We start from the raw sequence: 24,729 nt of genomic DNA, 5'->3' as shown, positions 1-24,729 counted from the left end.
CTTTCTACTACGTACCATTCAAGTAGGTACGTGTTTTTTTCTTAAATACTGACGAAAAAGTATTTACATAAAATGTCTGAATAGATGGTTCCACAATATTTAAGTAGGTACCAAACTTTCGAGATAAGATAGATCGCATCATCTACCTAAATAAAAAACAAGTATTTGGTTACAAAGTAATTAATGTCGTTACAGGTAAATCCTTATTGATTTTAATGCATCACTATATTTCACTTTTACCTAACGCTGCAAAAATATAAGTATAAAAACCACTTACTTTTCTGCAAGTCTAGGAATTGTGAAGAATGTTATATCCGGATTTTTAGAACTGTTCTCCATACATCCATAAACACTAAAGTAACGAAATGACCTCGGCACTGACGTCATTTTCACACACACATCAAAACAGCGCGCAAACGCGGCCCCGACTGTCCAGCCCAATAATTACCAGTTTCGCATGTTTTCGCTGCATGCGAGGGGCGGGAGGGGGACACACCGCGCGGCGTGAAGTTTGTAAGAAGAGTTATTACTGGTTTATACTGTGTACATACTAAAAGTCCTCGGACTTTGGACGTGAGCTCGAAGAGGGGGGGATGAAAAAAGTCCCATTTTTTGGTTTTTTGCTTATATTTCAAAAACTATGCGTCATACGAAATTTTGGTTTACTACACCTTGAAAGCTTATAAAATTCTCTATAACTTTGATCTAGAAACTTTTTTTCTATTCTCAACTATTATCTAGGTATGAGCTCCTAAAAACTGTTAATTTTTTAAAAATCGTCCCCCCCCCACTTTTTGCTTCGTACATTGCTCCATATCTTGAAAAATATTTATCTTAGACAAAAGTTTTCTTGAAAAATCTTGTAGATCATTCAAATACCTTTCATAATATGTGTACATATGCTTCTGGGTCATGTACCGTTGAATAATTATACGACTTTAAAACGAAATTAAACAACAAATGTATGTGATAAACGTGTAAAATATGTATTTCATGAACATGATTGTATTAAGATGCTGTATAAATGCATTCACACAACAGGTAACAATACAATTAGCTGTATATAAAGGCCTTCTCACACCCACATCTACCACTACTACAATCTGTTGTGCACCGGCAAAATATTAACTTCAGTATTTCTTCCGGAGCAGCTGGTACTTTGGTTTGCACAGGAATCAGTAAGTTGCTTTCGTTCCGTGCCATCCCCATTCATCATCCTCCTTGCGTTATCCCGGCATTTGCCACGGCTCATGGGAGCCTGGGGTTCACTTTGACAACTAATCCCATAATTTGGCGTAGGCACTAGTTTTACGAAAGCGACTGCCATCTGACTTTCCAACCCGAAGGGTAACTTGAATGATCTACAAGATTTTTTAAGAAAACTTTAGTCTAAGATAAATATTTTGCAAGATATGGAGCAATGTATGAAGCAAAAAGTGGGGGAAAACGATTTTTAAAAAATTTACAGTTTTTAGGAGCTCATACCTAGATAATGGATGAGAATAGAAAAAAGTTTCTAGATCAAAGTTATAGAGAATTTTATAAGCTTTCAAAGTGTAGTAAATCAAAATCTCGTATGACGCATAGTTTTTGAAATATGAGCAAAAAACCAAAAAAATGGGACTTTTTTTCATCCCCCTCTTCGAGCTCACGTCCAAAGTCCGAGGACTTTTAGTATGTATGTCTCCTGTCTACCCCTAACAACATCCCGTAGTGAAACTTTCTGCTTTCGGCCATTCCACCTAGACCCCCTTTTGAGCATTCATTGACTGATCTAATTGGCCCATATATAGGTCCATGTAATATAACATGTAATATAAATAGTAACAACGCTGCGTTTGAAGTACGTCGGTATAGGACGCCAGTGGACACATCGCGGACGCTGGCAGAGTTGCAGAGGATGCTGGTGATCGCACGGAAGGAGAAGGGCAGAAGGCACGGTGCCGCAGTTAGCAGGGCTGTTCGGACTGGTGCGCGGGGAGGTTGCATGCCTGGAAATTACTATTATTAAATATTAATAAATAATAAATAAATATTATTATAGGACATTCTTACACAGATTGACTGAGGCCCACGGTAAGCTCAAGAAGGCTTGTGTTATGGGTACTCAGACAACGATATATATAATATATAAATACTTATATACATAGAAAACATCCATGACTCAGGAACAAATATCTGTGCTCATCCGGGATTAAAACCCGGGACCGCGGCGTAGCAGGCAGGGCCACCACCGACTGCGCCAGACCGGTCGTCAAAATTATTATTTATATATTATATCAGTCCTTCTAGCACAACTTGCTCTGTCGCGCGCGAGTCCATACTTGAAGTCGCGCTTGATGTATGGACTCGCGCGCGACAAGGCAAGTTGTGCTAAAGGGTCAGATGTTATTACCGGTAAGTACGTGCGACTTTCGTTCCGGAGATCGCAGGTTTCTACCCCGGCTCGCCTTCGGGTTGGAAGGTCACATGGCAGTCGCTTTCGTAAAAACTAGAACCTACACCAAATCTTGGGATTAGTTGTAAAAGCGGACCCCAGGCTCCCATGAGCCGTGGCAAATGTCGGGATAACGCAAGGAGGATGATGAGACGTTATAGAACTTGGTAATACATGATTTATAGGTACTAAGATCCGTCACATAGCTGTCACAAGAAAACGGGATATACCAAAGATATACAGAGTCAGGTAAACGTAGCAAAGATCTTTAAACAGGACACCTAAAATATTACTATTGGTAGCAATGGAATTGTTATATTATGTATTTGAAGATACAATAGTGATATCTAAGTGTAATCTAAATCTGTGTGTGTATCTAAAATTAATTTCTATTAGCTCATAGATGGCAGTGGGGTGCGCCCCGCCGGCGACAAAGTTGTGACTTTTTTGTCTCAATTTGCAAGGTGCGCCCACGGGAACGACAGCGACGCAACTTTTCCTTTTTTCATGAAATTGAGACCTTATGAAAAAAAAATTTTTGGTACTCCAGAATGAGTGTTTAAAAGTTTTGATGAACTGCTTAGAATTTTACAACCCGGCATCGTTTTTTCTCACAATTGTCGGAATATTCTTTTACAACATTCTTGTCATATAAAATCGGTCTTTCCTTTACTTCTTCACTTAAACGACAGATATCAATGTCATCTTAAACAATCGGCATTTTAAATGTCAAAATGACAACTGAACGGGAACAATTTTGTCGTCGTGTGCGCACTTGCATTAAATCAATAGGGAAGGAGACAGTTGTGCGCAGGCTTGTCGCCGAACACGCAGACAAAAAAGTTGCGTCGCAACGTGGGCGCACTTTCATACTATCATATCGTAATGAAATGAAGTGGGGATGAAGCTAGGAACATACTACGCGGACGTCCGTCGTCGCGCGACCGCAGACGCGGATCTGGACAATGAATATACACTTAACCGTGCAAACTATCGGTCGACGGTCGTGGACGTGGCCTTGAGCGCATGTACGTCCGATCGAAATCTGGCTCGCTGGATGTTTTGGTCAGCCGAAGCCACGTCCCGAAGACCGTGCACACCGATCGGTCGCGGTCGCTCGACGGCGGACGTCCGCGTAGTATGTTCCTAGCTAGATACTAGATAGTGTACCGTACATACCTATTCATCCGGCTGGGAAAGGCTGCACACGAGGCGGTAACTTAGGCCATGCAGGCGCGCACGAAGGCTGGTTGGTGATGCTGCGGCAGCAGGTAAGTCAGCTTGTCGGTTGTCTTCATATCACAGTCACTGTGTGGCTTCTCCATAGACCTAAGAGAAGAAAGTTACAGTACAGTTACAGCGTTGCGTCGGGCCAACTGTATGGAAAAAGACGCCGCATCGACGCGACGTCGACGCGGCATCAGGCTTTGCCCATACAGTTGGCCCGACGCGACGCTCGCGAGACGCCCGATGTGGGGGCCCCTAAAGCACCACAAAATTAGACGAAATATATGGACAGTAGCATGTTTAAAATTTAATGTCAAAGAGTAAGATATAAAGTCAATGAATTGACCGTGACGTCACTCCTCAGTATTTCATAGTATTTCCATATTAGCAAATAGTTTTGACAGTTTTTAAAAAGAAGCTGATTTGACTAGTAGGAAACTAGCCTATTATGCAAATATAATATATCTTACATGGGTTTGTGTGTGAATTTCTGTCAAATAGTACGTAACAAAAATATATCATAAATGCGTTGCTAATGCTATATATCTTCGGTAAATTATCGCTCCGTCCTTGACGGGCTGTAAGGTTCGCTCGACACTTCAACTCATAGGAAAAAGAAAGTAGGCCACTTGGGACTTACCCGAAACCGATGTAAAATAGCAAAATAAGTAAAAAAAAATGAATTTACCTCTATATCTACAGCCTCACTCACTTTTTGTCAGTTATGGCAGGCCCCAGCAAATTCAAGTTGTCGTTTACGTGAACCTGCTGTTTGCTTCTCCAAGTGGATGAGAAGGTGATCTGTAACTTAAACTAGAAGGTAACTCCCAGCCCCTCTCCGCCCCGGTATATCAGGATCAGGACATTAGCGGCATCGGTAAGCAATATCCTCGTATGTCACGACAATAATTATTTACCGTTACCCCCAGGGCGCACCGGCCAAGACCCTTCAGATGCCAGCTGATCAATCGGATCAAGAGGAATTAGAAGTGCCTAGGCTCTCGAGGAGGTTTCCTGCACGGGAAGCATGGTCGCGCGATAGACGATAAAATATCAGGCCGTCCCTATCGCACTATCAGTAAGTGCGATAGGGACGGCCAGATGTTTTATCATTTATCGCGCGACCATGCTTCCCGTGCTGATGTGGCTCCCCACCACCCACCCTCCACAGACGTTTAAAAAACATACATACTTGGACTAAGTGTAGTTCAGTTATTTATGTTTTTTAACATAGACAAAAATAAAATAAACTTAAAAAAATTTCAAAAACATACTTAAATTAAGAAATATATATAACTGGACTAAAAGAGTGTTTAGTTCAGTTATTTTATACTTCTACGTCAAAGATAGAAAAGTAAAAAAAACCATACTAAATTTTACGATGACTCGGTGGCTCTGCACTCAGCAGTCACAGGCCAGTGGTCCCTGTAAATATAAAATAATTTAAACTATCATATGGTTCACAATGAGTCGTAAAAGTATTAAATAGAATAATTAATAAGTATGTGGAAGTCCTTATATTGACGAGCGACTCAGCGATGGCTTGCGACTTGTCAGCGCGGCGCCTGTAAAAAAATACCGTTTATAAAGCTTGCTTATTATTAAAAATGTTTTCCCCTCACTAGCTCGGAAACACGTGTTTTGTCCTTTAATACCAACGGGTAAAAACGCATTTTATCCACTAGTGGGTAAAGTAATTTGACCTTGAATAAAGTCAAATTAACTGCTTTAAAATTGATAAAAGTAGGTGAATCTAGAAACAAAGATGATTTACCACCTGTGGAACTACTGGAAGCAGTGATAAACGCATTGTTTGCGTTGTAGTTTCCTCGCTATAGTGAGGGGAAAAGTTTTGTGTTACACTCGGGTGCAAATGTATTTTTCCCCTCACTAGCTCGGAAACACGTGTTTTGTCCTTCAATACCAGCGGGTAAAAACGCATTTTATCCACTAGTGGGTAAAGTAATTTGACCTTGAATAAAGTCAAATTAACTGCTTTAAAATTGATAAAAGTAGGTGAATCTAGTAATAAAGATGATTTACCACCTGTGGAACTACTGGAAGCAGTGATAAACGCATTTTTTGCGTTGTAGTTTCCTCGCTATATTGAGGGGAAAAGTTTTGTGTTACACTCGGGTGCAAATGTATTTTACTTCTCGTGTCTTAAAAAACTCGCAAGTTCAGGATTCTATTCTCGAACCACTCGCTTCGCTCGTGGTTCAACTATAGAATCCTTTTACTTGCTCGTTTTTCAATTCCACACTCGGCGTTAAAATACAACTTTGCCCCCTTGTATAACAAATAACTATTACTTCTCGTGTGTTAAAAAACTCGCAAGTTCAGGATTCTATTCTCGAACCACTCGCTTCGCTCGTGGTTCAAATATAGAATCCTTTCACTTGCTCGTTTTTCAACTCCACACTCGGCGTTAAAATACAACTGGGCAAAGTTTGTATAACAAAAACTATTATATCAAGGACATATTCCTAAGCTTAAATGGAATTATTAATTATCTCAAATAAACCTAAAAGTAATAAATAATCACCTTCATTTTGGAAAGTTTCTAAAGTACCGGTAGGTAAATTTTTTGTTTAAACCTCTGGATAGTCGAGTTCGAAACACGATTAAAGTTTTTTGTTAACTAGTGTTCGTCCTAGGGATATCTATTGAAGACCAATGGATTAAGGATAGAAAACTAGTATATCTTCGGACGTGTAAGAAGTGATAGATATATAAATACACAATTTACATTCAGTAGACGGTCTTTCTGGGTAGAAAGACAGTCTACTCTGGGCCTTCCCGACACTGACCTTATTTAAAAAAAAGTTTTGTTAATCTTTTTTCGCGAAAATGTCTATAACGTCATTTTCCGGATAATTATGGCCAATAAGATATTATTTTAATATCAACTTTATATTATATTTATATCAACTTCTGTAAAGATTTTATCAGGAACAGTTTTTAAGTCATTCGTAATTTCTTGGAAGCAAATATGCAAAGTATCTAAGCATGTTTTACTATGTAAAATGTAACTGATAGTTTCATGTATTAAAAACGTAGATCTGTAGAAGACTAGATAAAATGTTGATTTTACCCTTGCCATACTGATGATAAAATTGATGAGCTGATTGTCAGTTGACTCAGTTCCATTGTTTAATGAAATCTTCACGAAGGCTGCAATCGCGTGCTCCATCTATTAAGTTGAAATTCCATTTCAAGTATTATTTTAGTATTTGTTGAAAACTGATTTGTAGAGCTGATACAAAGTAATAATTTGAATTATTCAAACCTAGTTTAGGACTCTGTCATACGGTTAGGATTTTGAGCCCTTGGCTCGACGGTCAGCCTATTGCCGTGGCTCAGTTCTTGACCTAAAATTGTACTTATATTCACTATCACGTTTATGATAAACTTAATTCAATTTTACAAGAATGGAAAGGAATATTTCTATACAATTTAAATTATATCATTAACATCATTTAAAGTATAAATATCAATAGAATTATTTATAAAAAATATTAATTTATTATCTATGACTATATTGTGTGAACGTTCCTTCACTCTTACAGTAAGCGAGGCACTTAGAGATAATAAAAAAAAAACATTAATTTATCTTACCCAAATGTGGGTTCCATTATTCATAGGCTTTTGAGCCCACGGCTCGACGGCGCTAGACCGTCACTGGCCCCCTTCGCCCCTGAAAGGTATATAAAAACAATTAGTTTCATTCTCCGAGGCACCCCCCTCCCCCTTTTCATATTTTTTCTACTCCTGTGTTGTTATTCGTCATTTACAGTGTCGTGCATAGATCGTTGAAACCCTACATGGCGGATGCCCGCCCCCGCTCGGCGCCCTGCGCACCCACGCATACGATATACGAGGTGAATCATACTGTCCTGAACTCGTAGCGCAATTACTGCGCCTTTATGTTCCTATGCCGACCAGAGTCAATTTCCGGCCTCGTGATCGTGGTTTATTTGTAGGCCCAGTATCGCGAACCGTGTCTCACAGAAAATCTCCTCTTGTTCGCCCTTTGCCCCTCCTGAATGCTCTCTTAGCATCAGCACTTGAGTGCGATTTATTTGCTGGCAGATGGAGTGCTGTACGCGACGAATTATTGAGGTTCTGCGAGAGGATGGATGTACGTCTTTCAACAGTTTATCATGTATAAAAAATGTTTTGTACTTGTTTTTAGTTTTGCAGTGATTTAGTATTAAATACTGTCATGCTGTATCACTATTTTTGAAATAAATAAATAGATCTTAAAGCATTGTTAGGTAGCTTTATAGCGGGCCGCGGGGCGCCGGCCGGGGAGCGAGCGACAGGGGGAGGCAGGAACAGAGGGGAGACCGACAAGTCAAAATATAGGAAATAAATATAATAATTTCACGAAAGTTATTTTACAAAACTATTAAAAAGTAAGTACATGGTCGTAGAAAAAGTATTGTATGCAACGGTGTTTAACTGAGTCAAAAAACACTCGTGGCGTCTTTATTAATAATTTTCGGCTTCGCCTCAAATTGTTACTCACGCCACTCGTCTTTTTTACGCGTACCATACAAGAAAGAAACGAAGAAAACAGCAATCCGTTGTAATAAATAGTGGATCGGTAAAATCTGACTGTGGGTCTGTGGACATTGGGGTCCCCCAGGGTTCGTCCTTGGCTAATCTATGTTTTTTATTACAAGTAAATGACTTACCGGACGCCGTAGACGGCAATATGTACGTTTTTGCTGACGACGCTTGCGACATAATAACCGCTCCTAACATAGACAGCTTAGAGACGTCAATCACCCGTGACGTACATAAACTCCTACATTGGTTTTCTGTTAATGGGCTCGTCCTCAATGTGTCAAAAACTCAGGTTCTCCACTTTAACCTAGGAGGGAGACCGCCAAGACCGCTAGTGGTTACCATTAACAACACAATCCTCCCGCAAGTCAACTCTGCCAAATTTTTGGGTGTTACATTCGATCAATCGCTAAAATGGGACACCCAAATTCAATTAGTATGCACTAAGTTGGCAGGCATCTGTTTTGCACTTAAAAGATTGTCTTTTGTTCATCCTCAAGCACAAGTGCGGAATAGTTATTTTGCCCTTTTTCATTCTGTGCTAAACTACAGTCTAGAATTTTGGGGGGTCGCCGCTGACTGGCGTCGTGTCTTCGTGTTGCAGAAGCGAGCGGTAAGAATAATAGCCAACGTGCCTTCTGGATCGCCAGCTCGACAACTATTTATATCATTACGTATTATGACATTACCATCGCAATATATTTTTAACATTGTAAAGTTCGTAAGAACCCACATTGACACATTCCCACACAGAGCCGGTAACTTGAGATGCTTAAGGAACAGGAACAGGGGTTTACTCGAAACATCTAACTTCAGACTGACCAAATCTACCAAAACGACCTATGCTATTGGCCCTAAAATCTATAATTGTATCCCCGAACAAATAACCGCTATATCCAATGATAATGTATTTTACAATAAATTAAAAAAATGGCTTATTGATAATGCCTTCTATGACATCAATGAATTCCTTGAAATGTAATATTTAGCGCGATAATGTATTTAAATTATTTAAATTATATAGAACACATTTATAAATTTTATAATTTAATTCTTAGAGTAATAAGAATTATGTACTTAGTAATAATGAATGTTTATGTTTCTGACGTGTAATGTATAAATATGCAATATCAATAAATATGAATATGAATATGAATATGCAAAAATAAAGTTTATAAAAAAGAAAAAAAGAATCTAGACCCACCTTATAAATATATGTTAATGCAGGAGCCAATATGACTCCTGCAATATGGACATCGGTTAGCTCCGGAAGCCTGCTGTACTCCCACGAGACACGGGTCACATAATACGTGTCGCAAGGTATGAGCACGCGCGTGGGTGGCTGCTCCAGGCATATACCGCAGCGCGTGGCGCGGGGGGCGCGGGCGCGGGGGGCGCGGGTGGTGCGGGGGGCAGCAACACCTCCACCTCGGCGTCGGGCACTTCCTCGGCCCAGTCCGCCACCTCGATCTCCTCGGCCATCTCCGGGACGTCAGGGTCTGCGACCACTTCGCCGACGTTTATGCGAGCGCTGACGGCGACCAGGAAGTATCGCAGCGTGATGATGCCGGCTTCCAGAGCCCGCATGTTATTATTGACTGCCGTCGCTCGGACGAGTTGTGCTTCGCGATTACGTCTGGTCGGTCGCGCGGCCCCGTTCAGTTGTGCCTGCCTTCTCGCGTGACAGTTGGCAAAATTCTCTGCCATTCTTTCTGTAAATATACAAATATAAATAAGTAAATCATAAAACGTAGTCAAATTATATTTGGATTTAACATTTTAAGTTCAGGTACCCTTAGACCGTCAACAGACAGCCTTACAATTCATAATCTTTAAAAAAAACTTGTATGCAATCTGTCAGATTGATCTGAGTACTTAATCTTAAATAACAAGAGTGTATGTAGAAGACAGTCGCGAAATTGTATGAAACTCCGCGTGCACTCGATCTGATTTTTATAAAATAATATTTTTTCAGATTATAATTTTAAGACTGACGGCAATAGCCGGCCTATATTGTACAATACGAATCGATTCTCAAAAGTTGAAATGGACGATAAGTAAGTTGTACAATAACAAGTTATACAAAACAAGATTTCAATGAGATAATTATAATAGAGTTGCTTTTTGAATAGGTACCGACTGGATGGAATAATAAGGAAGGAAAATATAATTAATACCTCATAATTTAAACTTAACAGTTTATTTACACACATTTATAATATTGAAAAGTACAAGGGAATATTTGAGTAAACCATACATGTATTATGTAAATATCTATAATTTTTTCCAAAACCCAAACAGGGATTTCTTTTAGATTAGCTGAGGGGGGGGGGGGGGGGGGGGGGGTTTGAAATTGTGGACCTATGAAGAATATGAATATAGTGTGATATTTAAAGTATACTAGGCACAGATAGAATGCATGAAAATGCACCACAGTATAGTGCAATTCCCTTTAAATGTGTCGGTAATAGCCAATAACAATAACAACAATAGCAGGTAAACTTGAGGGCTAGAAGTTTGTATGAAAATCACAGAAAAGGAGATTAAAAGTAGGAGGGCCATTTTTTTTTCAAAGTTGTCTGCCTCACTTTGTTTTTGGATTTGGAAATGTTTATGTGTTTTCCACTCAGAATCACGAGCTCTTTCATTCCTAATAGGAGAAAAAAGTGTCCCAAAGTTTTTTCCCCTTCCGTTACCATTTTTTCATACATTTTATATGGCGGTAACGGAATGGAAGGTTCGAAAAAAATGTATGGAAATCTTGGGACTTTATTTTCTCCTATCAGGATCGAAAGAGCTTTCGATTCTGAGTATGAATCGCGTAAAAAATACCCATGTTACAAAAAAGCGGGGTGGACAACTTTGAAAAAAAAAAATGGCCCAGGTACCTAATTACCTCTGTCATTATTGCTATAGGATTATCAAGTAATTAACAAAAGTGTATTTGAGTATAAATGAAAACGAATCTATCAAATCAGTTTGGCATTGTAAAAAAAAACACAATAGTTTTTAGATGAAAATAGAACTGTTTCCCGGGTGTAGTATTTAGCCCACGTAGGCAAGTATGGTCACGCGATAAATGATAAAACATCTATATATATATATATAGATAGGGGCGGCCTCATGTTTTATCATTTATCGCGCGACCATAGTTGCCTGCCAGGTATATTTAAGAATTCGTTTATCCATACTAATACTATAAATGGGAAAGTGTGTGTGTCTGTTTGTTTCCCCGTCTTTCACGGCAAAACGGAGCGACGAATCGACGTAATTTTTTAGGTGGAGATAGTTGAAGGGATGGTGAGTGACCCAGGATACTTTTGGTCTCTTTCTAACGTGAGCGAAGCCGCGGGCAAAAGTTAGTATTATATACATCCTATAATAGAGGACATATTGCATATAATGTATTGACATATCTGGACACACATAACACTAATGATATTACCACCCTAAATATCTGTACATAATGTTAAACAAATGCATTGAATTTTATTTCATATGATACAAGTGTGCTAGGTTGGTCATTCATTACACATCACGAGGCGATGTGTCCACTAAACACTCGTAAACACTATTTAATGAAATATTTCAAAAATATACAACCATCATTCGTTTACAATATAATGTTTCTGCTGAGAGTAAACGCATTCTCAGCATAAACCAATGTGTAAAAAATAACCTATACTAAAACTGACAAGTGACATCAAATGTAGTAACATTATTAGTTATTTACGATACAAGTGCAAAAAAGGGGAAATCTAAACGAGTGACATAAAATGAATAATAGGGAACGTTGTAACTTGTAAGTCGACAACAGTTACGAATTATCTAATCGCACGTGTATTGTACATTACAAGTAGATATACTGTCCTCTAAAGTTTCGACATGGATTATTAGTAAACTAGGTACTACTTTGCGCATTAGTAAGGATATTAGTTAAGACGCTACAGGAGCGAAAATGATAAAATTAAAAGGAGCCCCCTTTCAATTTGGGAACTATAGTTAAATATATACTAGTGTAATTAACTAGATTTATCGAAAAAAAAAATTGTCCAATAAGAACAACTCAGTTAAAAGATATTGCGAAAAAATCTTTGAAATCGAGGTTCCGCTCTCGACTGTTTCCTCTTTCAAAACTTAATCAATCGAAACGAAATCTGAATAACAATGAAATAATCTGTGTCGGACCGTTTAGTTTTTTTGCTTAATTGTTAATTCAATTTTGAATACCACACATTTTTGCGTCATAATCAATAACGCCGTTTTTGGAAATTTTGGATGGGCTCCAGCGTCTTTAAAAATAATAATAACAAAAAAATCAAAACGCTCCGACACAAATAAAAATAATAATAATCTGTGTAACGTACTCTATAACCCCTGTTCGCCAACTTACCTATCTGAGAGATTTAACTATCTGGCTGAAGGCAGTGAACACCGCTTACGTTCAAGCACTAATCTTACGCTTGCCATTCCGACAAATAATACACGTACGTATGCAAAGTCTTTCACGGTGCGCGCGGTGAAATTGTGGAATGAACTGCCCCGGTCTCTCAAACAGTCTCAGTCTGTGGCATCACTCAAGACTAATTTGAAGAAGCTTTGGCTTTCCAACCAAGCGTGATCTGGTTATGTGTATTCCTTCTGAACCTACTCCTATTTGAGAAGTACATATTTCTTGCGATATTCATATTTATGTATATATATATTTATATATCGTATTTTATTTGTGTATTCGTATATGTAGTTTATTTCATAATATTATTTAGTATTTATGTAGTTTATTTACTTGTGGACATTATTTTGGTTTATTTCTGACCTTTATTGTACTTCTGTAAGTTTGTCTATCTTGCCTACTTTAATGTTCCTCTCATCTAATCTAAGGTTAGCTGGAAGAGATCCCTTATAGGGATAAGTTCGCCTTTGTACCTCTGTTCCTGTAAACTGTATATGAATCTGTTGTACACAATAAAGTGATTACTACTACTACTACTACTACTGTGTTGAAAAAATCATTGTTCTGTTTTCAAAAAATAGAGAGGAAATAGTCGAGAGCGTTTGTATGGAGAATTGACCCCTCCTGTATCGTCTTAAGTAAATGACACTATTTTTACAATACACTTTAAAGTAAATCAAGGAAATGAAATTCCATTTGTTTCTTTCATAGGGTCCCTAGAAGCACAGTATAATAAAGAGTACTATCAGTATGGCCACTCCTGCTCCCCGCTGAAAGCACCGCCCACCCCCTCTCGGTTACTTCACAGTTACCGCCTGTCAAAAACGCGAACCGTCAACCTGTATATCTTACTCACACAAGCATAGTACGCGTTCACCTACACGAGCTTAGAATGTGTGCTAGGAACGCGCCTCTTTGATCGCCAGTGTCTGAGATGTGCTAGAAGTGAGAAGTCATTTGTTTTACAACGAGGCAAGTCATTGTTTAACCGCACGTAGCAGCAAGGAGCAAAATAAAAACACGTAATACCTACTCGTAGCGCATTATGTTTATGATACAAATGTGCCAATTTTGGCACATTTTGCCTTAAAAAGGACAGCAATTATTTGTACCTCTTGTCTAACTCCTAGCTGGGATGGCAAATTTTTTATTTTTATATTCTTTTGCCTGTATGAACGCGTTTTTCTCATTTGGCGACTTGTCAAGTAATGCGTACCTACACCGTGGACACCCTTTGACGACTTTTTGCAGACATTTCTTTAAAACCCAACCACAAACATAATTGCTTTGGCCGGCATCATTATCTTTGGTCAAGTTTCGCCAGTCAGCTCGTACGTCATTTGTTCAGAAGTACGCTGCTCAGGGTGGCTAGCCGAATGGCACAATCGCTCACGAAACGCTCACGAAATGAAGCGCTAGTAGATATCTATCTCTATCGCGCTTGCGTATTGGCGCGACAGAGCCAGCGGCGTATCGCTTTCGTTTGGCGTCGGAGAAATGCCATTCGGCTACGGGGCCAGAATCGTTTTTAGGGTTCCATAGTCAACTAGGAACCCTTAGGCCGTTTTCACATTATCCGATCCGATATCGGATGTAGGAAGGATGTAAAATGTAAGATTTATGCGCTTCCAGGTCTTCATTTATGTATTTAATAGATCACTATTACTAAAAAACGATATAAGATCACTATTACTAAAAAACGATATAAAACGCAAAAATTGCGGATATAATGCCGATGGCACTTTCCTACAACAGTTTTTGTCCGAGGCACCATCTAACTGCCGATATCGTGAGCGTCAGGACCCCTGGACCACTACAGATATTTGATGTTTAGTACATACTAAAATTTAGTACCTATTTGATACTATTTGGTACCTGAGTACATATATTTGGTACCTCCACTGATATCGAAAAATCGAGCGAATAAAGTGGCCAGACATTCTGACGTCAGGATGTCTGGACCATTTTTGGTTTACATAGTTCTAGACAACACTACTAATTGATATCTTAGTCAATATTTACTACCTATTTGGTACCTGTCAATATATCTTTTTCAAATTTTTTTGGCGTACCAGAAAAAAGTTATGATGGAATTTAAAGTTGTGAGCCCAGCCGTGGCGTTGAAGTACGTAGCGCCTGTCAAAAGAATAGAGGCAAATCCGCCTGCCCTCCTGCGCGTCAACTTAAATAGGAATTTATTTTTAGGCACTCGCACATCATCTCTACCGGATGACCGGTTTGGCGCAGTCGGTAGTGATCCTGCCTGCTACGCCGCGGTTCCGGGTTCGAATCCCGGTAAGGGCATTTATTTGTGTGTTGAGCACAGATATTTGTTCCTGAGTCATGGATGGAATGATGGATGTTTTCTATGTATATAAGTATTTATATATTATATATATCGTTGTCTGAGTACCCACAGCACAAGCCTTCTTGAGCTTACCGTGGGCCTCAGTCAATCTGTGTAAGAATGTCCTATAATATTTATTTTCATTTTTTTTATTTTATCTCTACTGACTAGTGGCATTAATATAGTCGAAATATAAAAGTAATTAGTGTAATTATTACACTAGTTTTCCATTTTCCTCCTGAGAGAACCTCCTACAGTCTCAATAACGTCTAATCTCATGTCATGTCGATGAGAGACATCTCCTGGCGGAGAAATTTGTAAATCATTTTACCCCTGACAGCCGGTCATTTTTGCGAGTGTTCAGCAGCTGTAGAGCTGTATGGCAGATTTGGCGGCATTGTGGTTGTAGGTACTGATAGTAGATGATTGATTTGATGTTTGTATTTATTCTTAATTCATAATTGACACTAATCGATGCAAAAACAAATGTTACCGAAAGCAGTGGTTTATTTATATGATGAACCCTTATAACGGAGCTCGTGGACCATAGACTGGTCCACATCATCAAAATACATCCTATATACCAATATTACCAATGACGCTGTTAATTATAACAGTTTATGCTATTTCCCCCCTAGAATTTGCCCAACTGTTGCCACGTGTTTAGGTCTCTCAGGAGGAAAATGGAAAACTAATGTAATTACACTAATTACTTATATATTTCGACTATATTAATGCCACTAGTCAGTAGTAGAGATGATGTGCGAGTGCCTAAAACTAAATTCCTATTTAAGTTGACGCGCGCAGGAGGGCAGGCGGATTTGCCTCTATACTTTTGACAGGCGCTACATACTTCGACGGCACGGCCGGGCTCTTAAATTCAGTCATAACTTTTTTCTGGTACGCCAAAAAAATTTGAAAAAAATATATTGACAGGTACCAAATCCGCTGGCTCCACAGAAAACCAGCGCCGTTGACCACGCTAGCCGTGTCATCTGCAATGCTGAGTGGAGACCATTTTAGGCCTCACATCGTTATTAGTACTTTTTACCTTGTGCAACTTTTTGTCCTATTTTATCTATTGATGTTTGATGTGTTTTATCCTACTTTATTAATTGATTTGTACTTACTGATGTGTTGCCTGAATAAATGAGTTCTATTCTATTCTATTCAAATAGGTAGTAAATATTGACTAAGATATCAATTAGTAGTGTTGTCTAGAACTATGTAAACCAAAAATGGTCCAGACATCCTGACGTCAGAATGTCTGGCCACTTTATTCGCTCGATTTTTATATATCAGTGGAGGTACCAAATATATGTACTCAGGTACCAAATAGTATCAAATAGGTACTAAATTTTAGTATGTACTAAACATCAAATATCTGTAGTGATCCAGGGGTCCTGACGCTCACCCGATATCGGCAGGACGCTTCCGACATTTTTTGGCATGCCGGAGCCCCCGCCAGTTGTCGGCCGATAATATTTGTTTGTGTGCGTATATAATGTATGTATACGTTTGTAGTAGTATGCGTAACAAAAATGGCGTCTATTAAACAGCTGCTAATGATCGAAATTCAAAATAGTTGACAATTACGTCACTAGGTGATCTACAATTTATAGAGGTAAGTTGGCATATTTTTTATTAAATGCTGGTAAGTATATAATATTAAACGTTAAATGAATACATTCACTGTTTTCGTTGGTAGTTTGTGAGAACTGAGTGAGCACCTGTTAATGAGTGAATGATCAGCGTGTTTTTTTTTCGGAGGGTGCTCATCCACACGCACACATTGAATTTAATTTCCCTGATTCACTTTTTTCATAAATTTTGTTGTCTTTAAAACATCTATCGCTTTCTGTCATAACTCATGGTGTTTTGAATTATGTTTCACAGGGCCTTTATATTCTTTAAGATTTGGTACGCAGAGACTTGTTGGACATTTGGTGAGCTTCTTCCAACCGGTGCTTTTATGAAAGCTCCTTTTTGCGTATACGTTTAATTTCCGTTTGAAGTTTCTTGACTTCAAGAATCACCTCACGTTTGGTCGAAACTGAAAAAGAAAAACAAAATTATTGTTTTGGTCAAATACAATAAATTTATCTAAGAAACTAGTGTTTTACTAGTGTTTTAACTCTTACTGTTAATGTTATCGAGTTATTCAAAAAATAAGTTTAATTCTTCAATAAGTGTAGTACGGCCTTCATAACTTCCTAGTATTATTTACATAGTTTCCACATTACATAGTTTACATTCCTAGTTTTACATATCCATACTAATATTATAAATGGGAAAGTGTGTGTGTCTGTCCATCTTTCACGGTAAAACGGAGTGACGAATTGACGTGATTGTTTAAGTGGAGGTAGTTGAAGGGATGGAGAGTGACATGGGCTACTTTTTGTCTCTTTCTAACGCGAGCGAGGCCGCGGGCACAAGTTAGTACCTTATATTTACCTTGTACTTTTGTCTTTTGAATAAATATATTCTCGAAACAAAATTAAAACTTTTAGCCTTCAGTTTTGACAATTTAACCCATATCCTACAACTAACATTTGTTAAAATTGGCAAATATTCAAGCATCACTTTCGCTATGTAACCAAATACAATCAATATACGTATAGGTACCGTTCAGGTTTGAGATAGGCACTAGTTGTACGAAAATGACTGCCATCTGACCTTTCAAGCCAAAGAGTAACAACTAAGTAGGCCTTATTAGGTTTAATCCGGTTTCCTCACGGTGTTTTCCTTCACCGGAAAGCGACTGGCAAATATCAAGAGACATTTCGCACATAAGTTTCGAAATCTCATTGGTACGAGTCGGGGTTCGAACCCGCAACTTCGGATTGGCGCACGCTCTTACCACTAGGCCACCAGCGCTTTACCACAAGTACAAATGAATACCTACACTTAGGTACTAGTATTAAGTGAGCGAGAGGATCGATATTTACCTCGGGCAGAAGTAGCGAAATCAAATTTAGATTGGTTGTTATTTCTATGTTCGACGCCGGGTGTGCCTGAAATTTAAAAACATAATTTTTAAGAAAAAAAACCGCCGCCTTTGGGGTTCTTGTGAAAGCTACTTGCGAATTGTTGGATTATGTAGAAATGTATAGGTATTTTCTAAAACTGCTTTTAATACTTTAATTATTTGATGGCAATACAAATGAATATACATCTGTGGGCCTAGTGAAAAAGGGTATAACTCAAATTGACTCGGTGAAAAAGGTCACAAGAACGAGATAGGACTTGTGCCCTTTTTCACCGAGTCAATTTGAGTTATACCCTTTTTCACTAGGCCGACAGACATATACCGTTGAGGTTTGAGGAGTTTCCTCAACAATTCCTCATGAATCTGATTATAAGAAATCGAAGACAAAATTTGATTTGAAAAGTTGAAAACTCAATATTCGTAACAAACATAACTAAATAAATGTCACTGTTCTGAACTTAAATGCATGCTATTCTTATAAAAATACCAAAGTCACTATAAGTGTGCCGTTCAGATTTGAGGAGTTTGGTTCTGATCATCATCAGCAGTTCCACTGCACCAAATGTCAATGTGCTGTTGTTATAAAAATACCAAAGTCACTATAAGCGTGCCGTTCAAATTTGAGGAGTTCCGTTCTGACCATCATCAGCAGTTCCACTGCACCAAATGTCACTGTTCTGGACGTAAGTGCATGCTGTTCTTATAAAAATACCAGTCACTATAAGTGTGCCGTTCAGATTTGAGGAGTTCGGTTCTGACCATCATCAGCAGTTCCACTGCACCAAATGTCACTGTTCTGGACGTAAGTGCATGCTGTTCTTATAAAAATACCAACGTCACTAAGTATGCCGTTCAGATTTGAGGAGTTCGGTTCTGACCATCATCAGCAGTTCCACTGCACCAAATGTCACTGTTCTGGACGTAAGCGCACGCAGTTCTTATAAAAATACCAAAGTCACTATAAGTGTGCCGTTCAGATTTGAGGAGTTCGGTTCTGACCATCATCAGCAGTTCCACTGCACCAAATGTCACTGTTCTGGACGTAAGCGCATGCTGTTCTTATAAAAATACCAAAGTCACTATAAGCGTGCCGTACAGATTTGAGGAGTTCCGTTCTGACCATCATCAGCGGTTCCACTGCACCAAATGTCACTGTTCCGTACGTAAATGCATGCTGTTCCTTAAAAACACAAAAATCACCATATGTGTTCCTTTCAGATTTGAGGAGTTCCCTCGATTTCTCCAGGATCCCATCATCAGAACTGGGTTCTGAGAAAATTGGGAACAATCTGTATGCATATACATTCAATAAAAAAAAAATTGGTCCAGTAACGACGGAGATATCGTGGAACAAATATTAAAAAATAAATAAAAGAAACATATAGACAAATTGAAAACCACCTTCCTTGAGAGATTTGAGGTGGCGGTTAAAAATATCATTTTTAAACGTAAAAGAGGAAAAATTAAGTAGCCCTGGGCGATACTTCAACTCTCTGCCAACTGAGCCACTAAGACCTCATCACCAAATTAATTTAATAAGAATTAGCACATTGTTTAATATGTTTTTAATAAAACTCAGTTTATTACTGAACATAGGTACTATTCATTTTAATAAATTTTCATTCATATTTAAATGTATTTAAGTTGAATTATATATTTTAGTTGAAGATTATAGATCCATGAAGATGTTATATGAGCTCACCCTTTCCAAGCTCTGATAGGATAATTTCTGTGTGATTTTGCACCATCACCTTTGATCTGGGCTTGGCATTCTCCTTGCCCTCCTTGGGCGGCAGCACGCGCTTGACGACATGGCTGCTTACGTCGTCCTCCTTGCTCAGGTTGAACAGCTTGCGGATCTCGGACGCACGTTTGGGGCCGAGACGGCGTGGCGGGGCACTTTGCCGTTGGTCAGTCCGGGGATTTTCTGTCAAAATTATTGACTACCAAAGTGTCTGAAATTTGCGAGACAAGAAGGGTTCCCTAAACATATCGCGGAATCGGCGCTAGCCGACCAAAAATCGCTCGTTAGTATAAAGTCGCCTATGCGTCATCGCCGCTGAACGCAGCCGTACGGCCCGTACGCATGTTCATACTAATGAGCGATTTTTGGTTGGCGAAAGCCGAATCAGGGTTGATATGTTTGAGGAGAACTTTTTGACAATTTACAATTCAATATTGGGTTGTAGGCGCAAAGCATTTTAGCGTCTTTGGTAGCCAAAGAGTTTAAATTTTAATAGCTTATGCCTCTTTTAATATTAAAAGGTATATTGAAATAGAATGTCGGATGATAAAGTAATGCAAAAGAGCTTGTTAAGCACTAGAGCGAGTGTTTTAATATCACAGATTTTATTCCCTGCTGCATATTATTATAAAAATTTGCAGATCTGGGAAACAGTAAGAACAGTGCGCGAGTCCATACATCAAGCGCGACTTCAAGTATGGACTCGCACGCGACAAGGCAAGTTGTGCTAGAGGGGCTGGTTTATCCTGCTTCCCACGGCACAAGAAGTAAGGGCACCATTTGCCCAGTGTAAACCTTACATTTTAGTAATGTGTCAGCTGGGCCTCCGTAGGTTGCCTTTAGCTCTGCAAGTCTGCACATGCCTCTCACAGGTCCGGAACACCAATGTTCTGAAAAGGAAAATAAATAAATATGTACTTAATAATAATTATCAGATACAGTGGCCATTATTATATTACATGACCAAAAAATTTAACTATGTAGTGTCTGCTATTCTGATTTGAACCTTAGTCTGACTTTCAAAATAGGAAAGGTGTAGTGTAATGCATTTGCTCACTTCGTTTTTGTTGGGTATGAGCCTGAAACTAAATATCAGCTCAAATGAACCCACTCAGACAGGGAAGTATAGGTCAATATCTGTATACCTAATAAAATCTTTTATTTCGGACAAACAGGGTATCCTTAGAAAGTTAGTAAACATGCCATTAGGGTTAGTATTTACAATATATCAAAACGTATGTCGGCAATCCGTATAATATTACACCTAATATTTCAACAATTCAATATTAATGTAAAAAAAATGTGGAATAATAACATCAATATCAATTAATAGCATATTTTTAAATTAAAGGAAAAATTTACACGACCAACAGGACTCGAACCTGCAACCTACGGCTTTAGACAATCACAAGTTATTATAGTAGACCGATTTTCATGAAACATGGCTAAGAACACTCCCAACTAACTCAGCTTAAAAAAAAACGAAATCTAAATCGGTTCATCCATTCAGGAGCTACGATGCCACTGACAGACAGACACACACACAGACAGACGGACGGACGGACATACGGACAGACGGACGGACGTGCCCCCCGTTCAGTTTGGTCATTTTCTATAATTAACATTAATAAATTTCTAAAAATAATACTTTCAATTTGTAGAGGTTCATAACTATGCCAAATTTCAAATTCATTGCTTTGCTGTAGCTGAGTCAGGTTTATCTTTGATCGCCAATGGCTTGCAGACAACCTGCTCTCTCTTAACATCTTTAAAAGGAAATACTTATTTATGTTTTCATAAAACGGCTTTTGCCCCCAGTACACGACGAAACCTTAAACTTTACTGTGACAATTCTACAGATGTTCCAACAACTCTCTCTCAAAGGACATGTGATGTATGTAGTCAGCAACTGCAGAATAGTAAAGTACCTATATAGTCATTACACTCAATGAAAACCTAAATTTCAAAAACACATTGATGTACTATCGGCAAGAGTCAGAAAAGTCTGAATTGATCATGTCGTACTGCATTGGCGTGTGGGATGGTTCCACTAGCTCTACCCCTTGAAAGGGCCCAAAGGTTTGTGCTAAAAGTCATGCTTGGAAAGCCCCAATGGTTTACAATGGTGACCCTTTATATTGATGTGGACGTCCTCAGTGTGAAGAAATTACTGATACTTCGCGTTTCATTATCATACATCGAAAAACTATAAATTCTGAAGAATATACCACATTACTCGGAAATAGAACCATTCAAATGCCTACTCCCACCACACACAGTATTCGCACACAGAAAACAGTATTTGCTAAACGTTTTCCTAACTTTCTGCATCCGCGTATTTACAACTCAGTATTTAAAGCCTGTAACATATCTAAAAAGTCCCCTTTAGTAGCAAAACACGTTATTAAGAACTGGTTGAAAATCTTAACTATAGGCGCGCGCATGCACGCTTATGTTCATTTCATTTTGGCTGCCACGTTTGGGGCTACAGGACAAATATACCTTATTGCAATTATTTCTTAATATCAATAAACTATTCTTATTCTTGTTATATTCTTAAGTAGTTCCTGAGATATTTAGGAATGTGACAGGCAGGCAGACAGACAGAGTCACACCATAAGGGTTTTTTTTTCCTTTTTGGTACGGAACCCTGAAAACAAAATCTAATAATTAGCTTACTAACAAAATATATATGTAGGTAAACAACTATTCAATTCATAAGTACTTTTTACAAGGCCTACATGGTTAAATATATTAGAGATGGGCCGAATATTCGGTAAATATTCAGTATTCAGCAAGTTTTTTAATGTTCACATTCGGCCAAATGATTTGGTGGCAATGCCGAATATTTACCGAATAAACAAAGTAAATAACTAACGATGATCTTACATATTCTATTGAATAAGAAGCTCCTATTTTAGTTGCTTTCTAAGGAACTATGAGTACTAAAAAGAGATAATTACCTTCTTATGCATCAAAATATAAATACAGTGAAACCTGGTTAAGTGGGACCTGGATAAGTGAGAAACCTCTTTAGCTGGGACCCAAGGTGCGGTCCCGACACTTTCGCACAGATTTACCTCTGTTAGTGAGACAAAACAGACCTCTATAACTGAGATTAGCCTTTTCGATTTTTTAGTCACATTTCCCTCTATTATTGAGACAGAGTGTGTATTTTACCTCTGTTACTGAGACTATATTTTAAATGTCTATTCACTTAATTGTCTGTTAAGAATTTTATAGAAATTTACCTCTATATCTGAGATACAGTCAATCTATGACCTCTGTAACTTGGACTATATGAAAATCTATTTCCATATTTTTAATAATTCTTAGCCCATCTGTAAATTATGCGATTGATTCTTTGTGTTTAGGTGAGTTTAAGGGTTTTATTGGTTATTTTAATTAATTAAAACTCAAATTTCGATTTGTAACATAAAAATTGTAAAAAAAAATATAACTTTCATCTTGCTTTCATAATATAAAATATATATGACACAATGACATTAAAGTCTTATAATATTTATATTAAATTATTTAAAGACAAGGCATATTTACCTTTTCTTTTAGCATGCAACTAATAATAACTATATGAAAAACACCTTATCACCTCTATAACTGACACATCCCCCTATTCTGGCCTCTATTAGTGATACCCTCTGTAAGTGAAACAAACGTTGTATTATACCTATCTAACTGAGACCCTGAATAAGTGGGATACCTCTTTAAGTGAGATAAATTTTGGCGTCCCTTGAAGTCTCACTTATCCAGGTTTCACTGTACAATTGTATTAAAAAAAAGTAAAAAAACCATAGTTTAAGAGTTGAGTTCAGAGTTGTTTTAACTAAGTTTTAGTTATCCACTAAGTCATAAGAACATATGTAACCATTATCAATCATTTAATAGTTCTAATCTTAACATCTGCTTCAAAAATATGGTGTTACCGAATGTTCATCTGAATATTCATATTTGGCAAAGTCCATATTTATCTCTAATATATATACATACTAGCTTTTGCCCGCGGCTTCGCTCGCATTAGAAAGAGACAAAAAGTAGCCTATGTCACTCTCCATCCCTTCAACTATCTCCACTTAAAAAATCATGTCAATTTGTCACTCCGTTTTGACGTGATAGCCAGACAAACAAACAGACAGACAGACACACTTTCCTATTTATAATATTAGTATGGATGAGTATATATACATATTCTAAGTTAAAGCAATAATGTGTTCAGTAAATACAAAAATACACAAGACTTACACAACATGATCTGTGGTTTGATCTGATCTCACTTTAATTCATGTCATGAGAATGCTGTATTAAAACATATTACATTAATGCATATGTATTCTGTTGAACAAATGGCCCATGTCACTGGTCTTCAATCGAGGTTGATAGGCTGATATAATGTGGCTTTGATACATTCTAATCATGCTTGTTGTTTGAAGAATACGTTAATTGCAGTTTCTGTACTTCAATTCATTACGTTAGATTCTGAAACGTAAAATAAAATTATTTTTTCCATGTCAGTGAAAGCATTATTCACACTGGTACATAATGCAAACAGTTTATTAAATAATTGAGGACCAAATGAGAGCGGGGGTCATAACGGTCTTAATTGCAAGTGTGGAATTATAATAATTAGAACAAAGATATAGTTAGAACTTGGATATTTTAACATGGGGCATGACGCCTTGTCAAAAAATTGAAATATGAGCCGTCATTGTTAAGTAAGTAGGAAGAAATGGAGGAACTAAATAATATTAGTACATTTACTCACTCGGACCAACGGCCTTGTTATGCCGCTCTCGCAGCATGCCTCGCCGGGCCATGGGTCCTTTTAACCATACGACATCTCTGTCATCCATTTCCTTTATCACGACTTCTTGCAGAGAACATTACACAGACGCAAAATACATACTTTCATTTTATTTATTTAATAAAATACTTAACATTTGCC

At 38.1% G+C, this 24,729-nt stretch overlaps 2 protein-coding genes across 10 annotated transcripts; both read right to left on the bottom strand.

Annotated features, from left to right (window-relative positions):
* Window positions 1-1,753: 1,753 nt before the first annotated feature.
* On the bottom strand, window positions 1,754-9,548 carry LOC125226665. Of its 9 annotated transcripts, XR_007177104.1 has the most exons (8): window positions 9,441-9,548; window positions 7,283-7,361; window positions 6,954-7,035; window positions 6,759-6,857; window positions 5,035-5,229; window positions 4,377-4,465; window positions 3,617-3,766; window positions 1,754-1,991 (listed from the first exon to the last, which is right to left on the bottom strand). XR_007177104.1 is itself a non-coding variant. In XM_048130720.1 (6 exons), the coding sequence occupies exons 2-5, from the start codon at window positions 7,304-7,306 to the stop codon at window positions 3,658-3,660; spliced, it is 321 nt and encodes a 106-aa protein (XP_047986677.1). In that variant the 5' UTR covers window positions 7,307-7,361; window positions 9,441-9,548; the 3' UTR covers window positions 1,754-2,001; window positions 3,617-3,657. The 9 variants fall into 9 exon arrangements, 5 of the variants coding, with proteins under 5 accessions (XP_047986677.1, XP_047986676.1, XP_047986673.1 ...); XR_007177106.1 differs by lacking the exon at window positions 6,954-7,035 and having other exon boundaries at window positions 4,353-4,465; XR_007177103.1 differs by lacking the exon at window positions 6,954-7,035.
* Window positions 9,549-17,006: 7,458 nt separating this feature from the next.
* LOC125226501 (40S ribosomal protein S6-like) lies at window positions 17,007-24,637 on the bottom strand. The gene is made up of 4 exons (XM_048130484.1): window positions 24,550-24,637; window positions 19,728-19,952; window positions 17,985-18,050; window positions 17,007-17,089 (listed from the first exon to the last, which is right to left on the bottom strand). Exons 1-4 carry the CDS (start codon window positions 24,635-24,637, stop codon window positions 17,007-17,009), a joined length of 462 nt encoding a protein of 153 aa, XP_047986441.1.
* Between the last annotated feature and the right edge of the window lie 92 nt (window positions 24,638-24,729).

The sequence above is a fragment of the Leguminivora glycinivorella genome, chromosome 5, assembly GCF_023078275.1.
Source record: "Leguminivora glycinivorella isolate SPB_JAAS2020 chromosome 5, LegGlyc_1.1, whole genome shotgun sequence".
NCBI classification, from domain to species: domain Eukaryota; kingdom Metazoa; phylum Arthropoda; class Insecta; order Lepidoptera; family Tortricidae; genus Leguminivora; species Leguminivora glycinivorella.
Note: the sequence above shows the minus strand (reverse complement) of the source record. Positions and strands in the feature narration are given on the sequence as shown.

Bases quoted from the DNA above. Each gene is read 5' to 3' on its own strand.
- LOC125226665 (XM_048130716.1), bottom strand. From the start codon at position 7,306: ATGAATAATGGAACCCACATTTGG. The intron at 6,858-7,282 runs GTAAGATAAATT...TCAACTTAATAG, and splicing joins ATAATGGAACCCACATTTGG to ATGGAGCACGCGATTGCAGC. The intron at 4,466-6,758 runs GTAAAATCAACA...TTTAAGTTACAG, and splicing joins TTATCATCAGTATGGCAAGG to ATCACCTTCTCATCCACTTG.
- LOC125226501 (XM_048130484.1), bottom strand. From the start codon at position 24,637: ATGGATGACAGAGATGTCGTATGGTTAAAAGGACCCATGGCCCGGCGA. The intron at 18,051-19,727 runs GTGAGCTCATAT...TTTAAATTTCAG, and splicing joins CCTATCAGAGCTTGGAAAGG to GCACACCCGGCGTCGAACAT. The intron at 17,090-17,984 runs GTAAATATCGAT...TTTCTTTTTCAG, and splicing joins TTTCGCTACTTCTGCCCGAG to TTTCGACCAAACGTGAGGTG.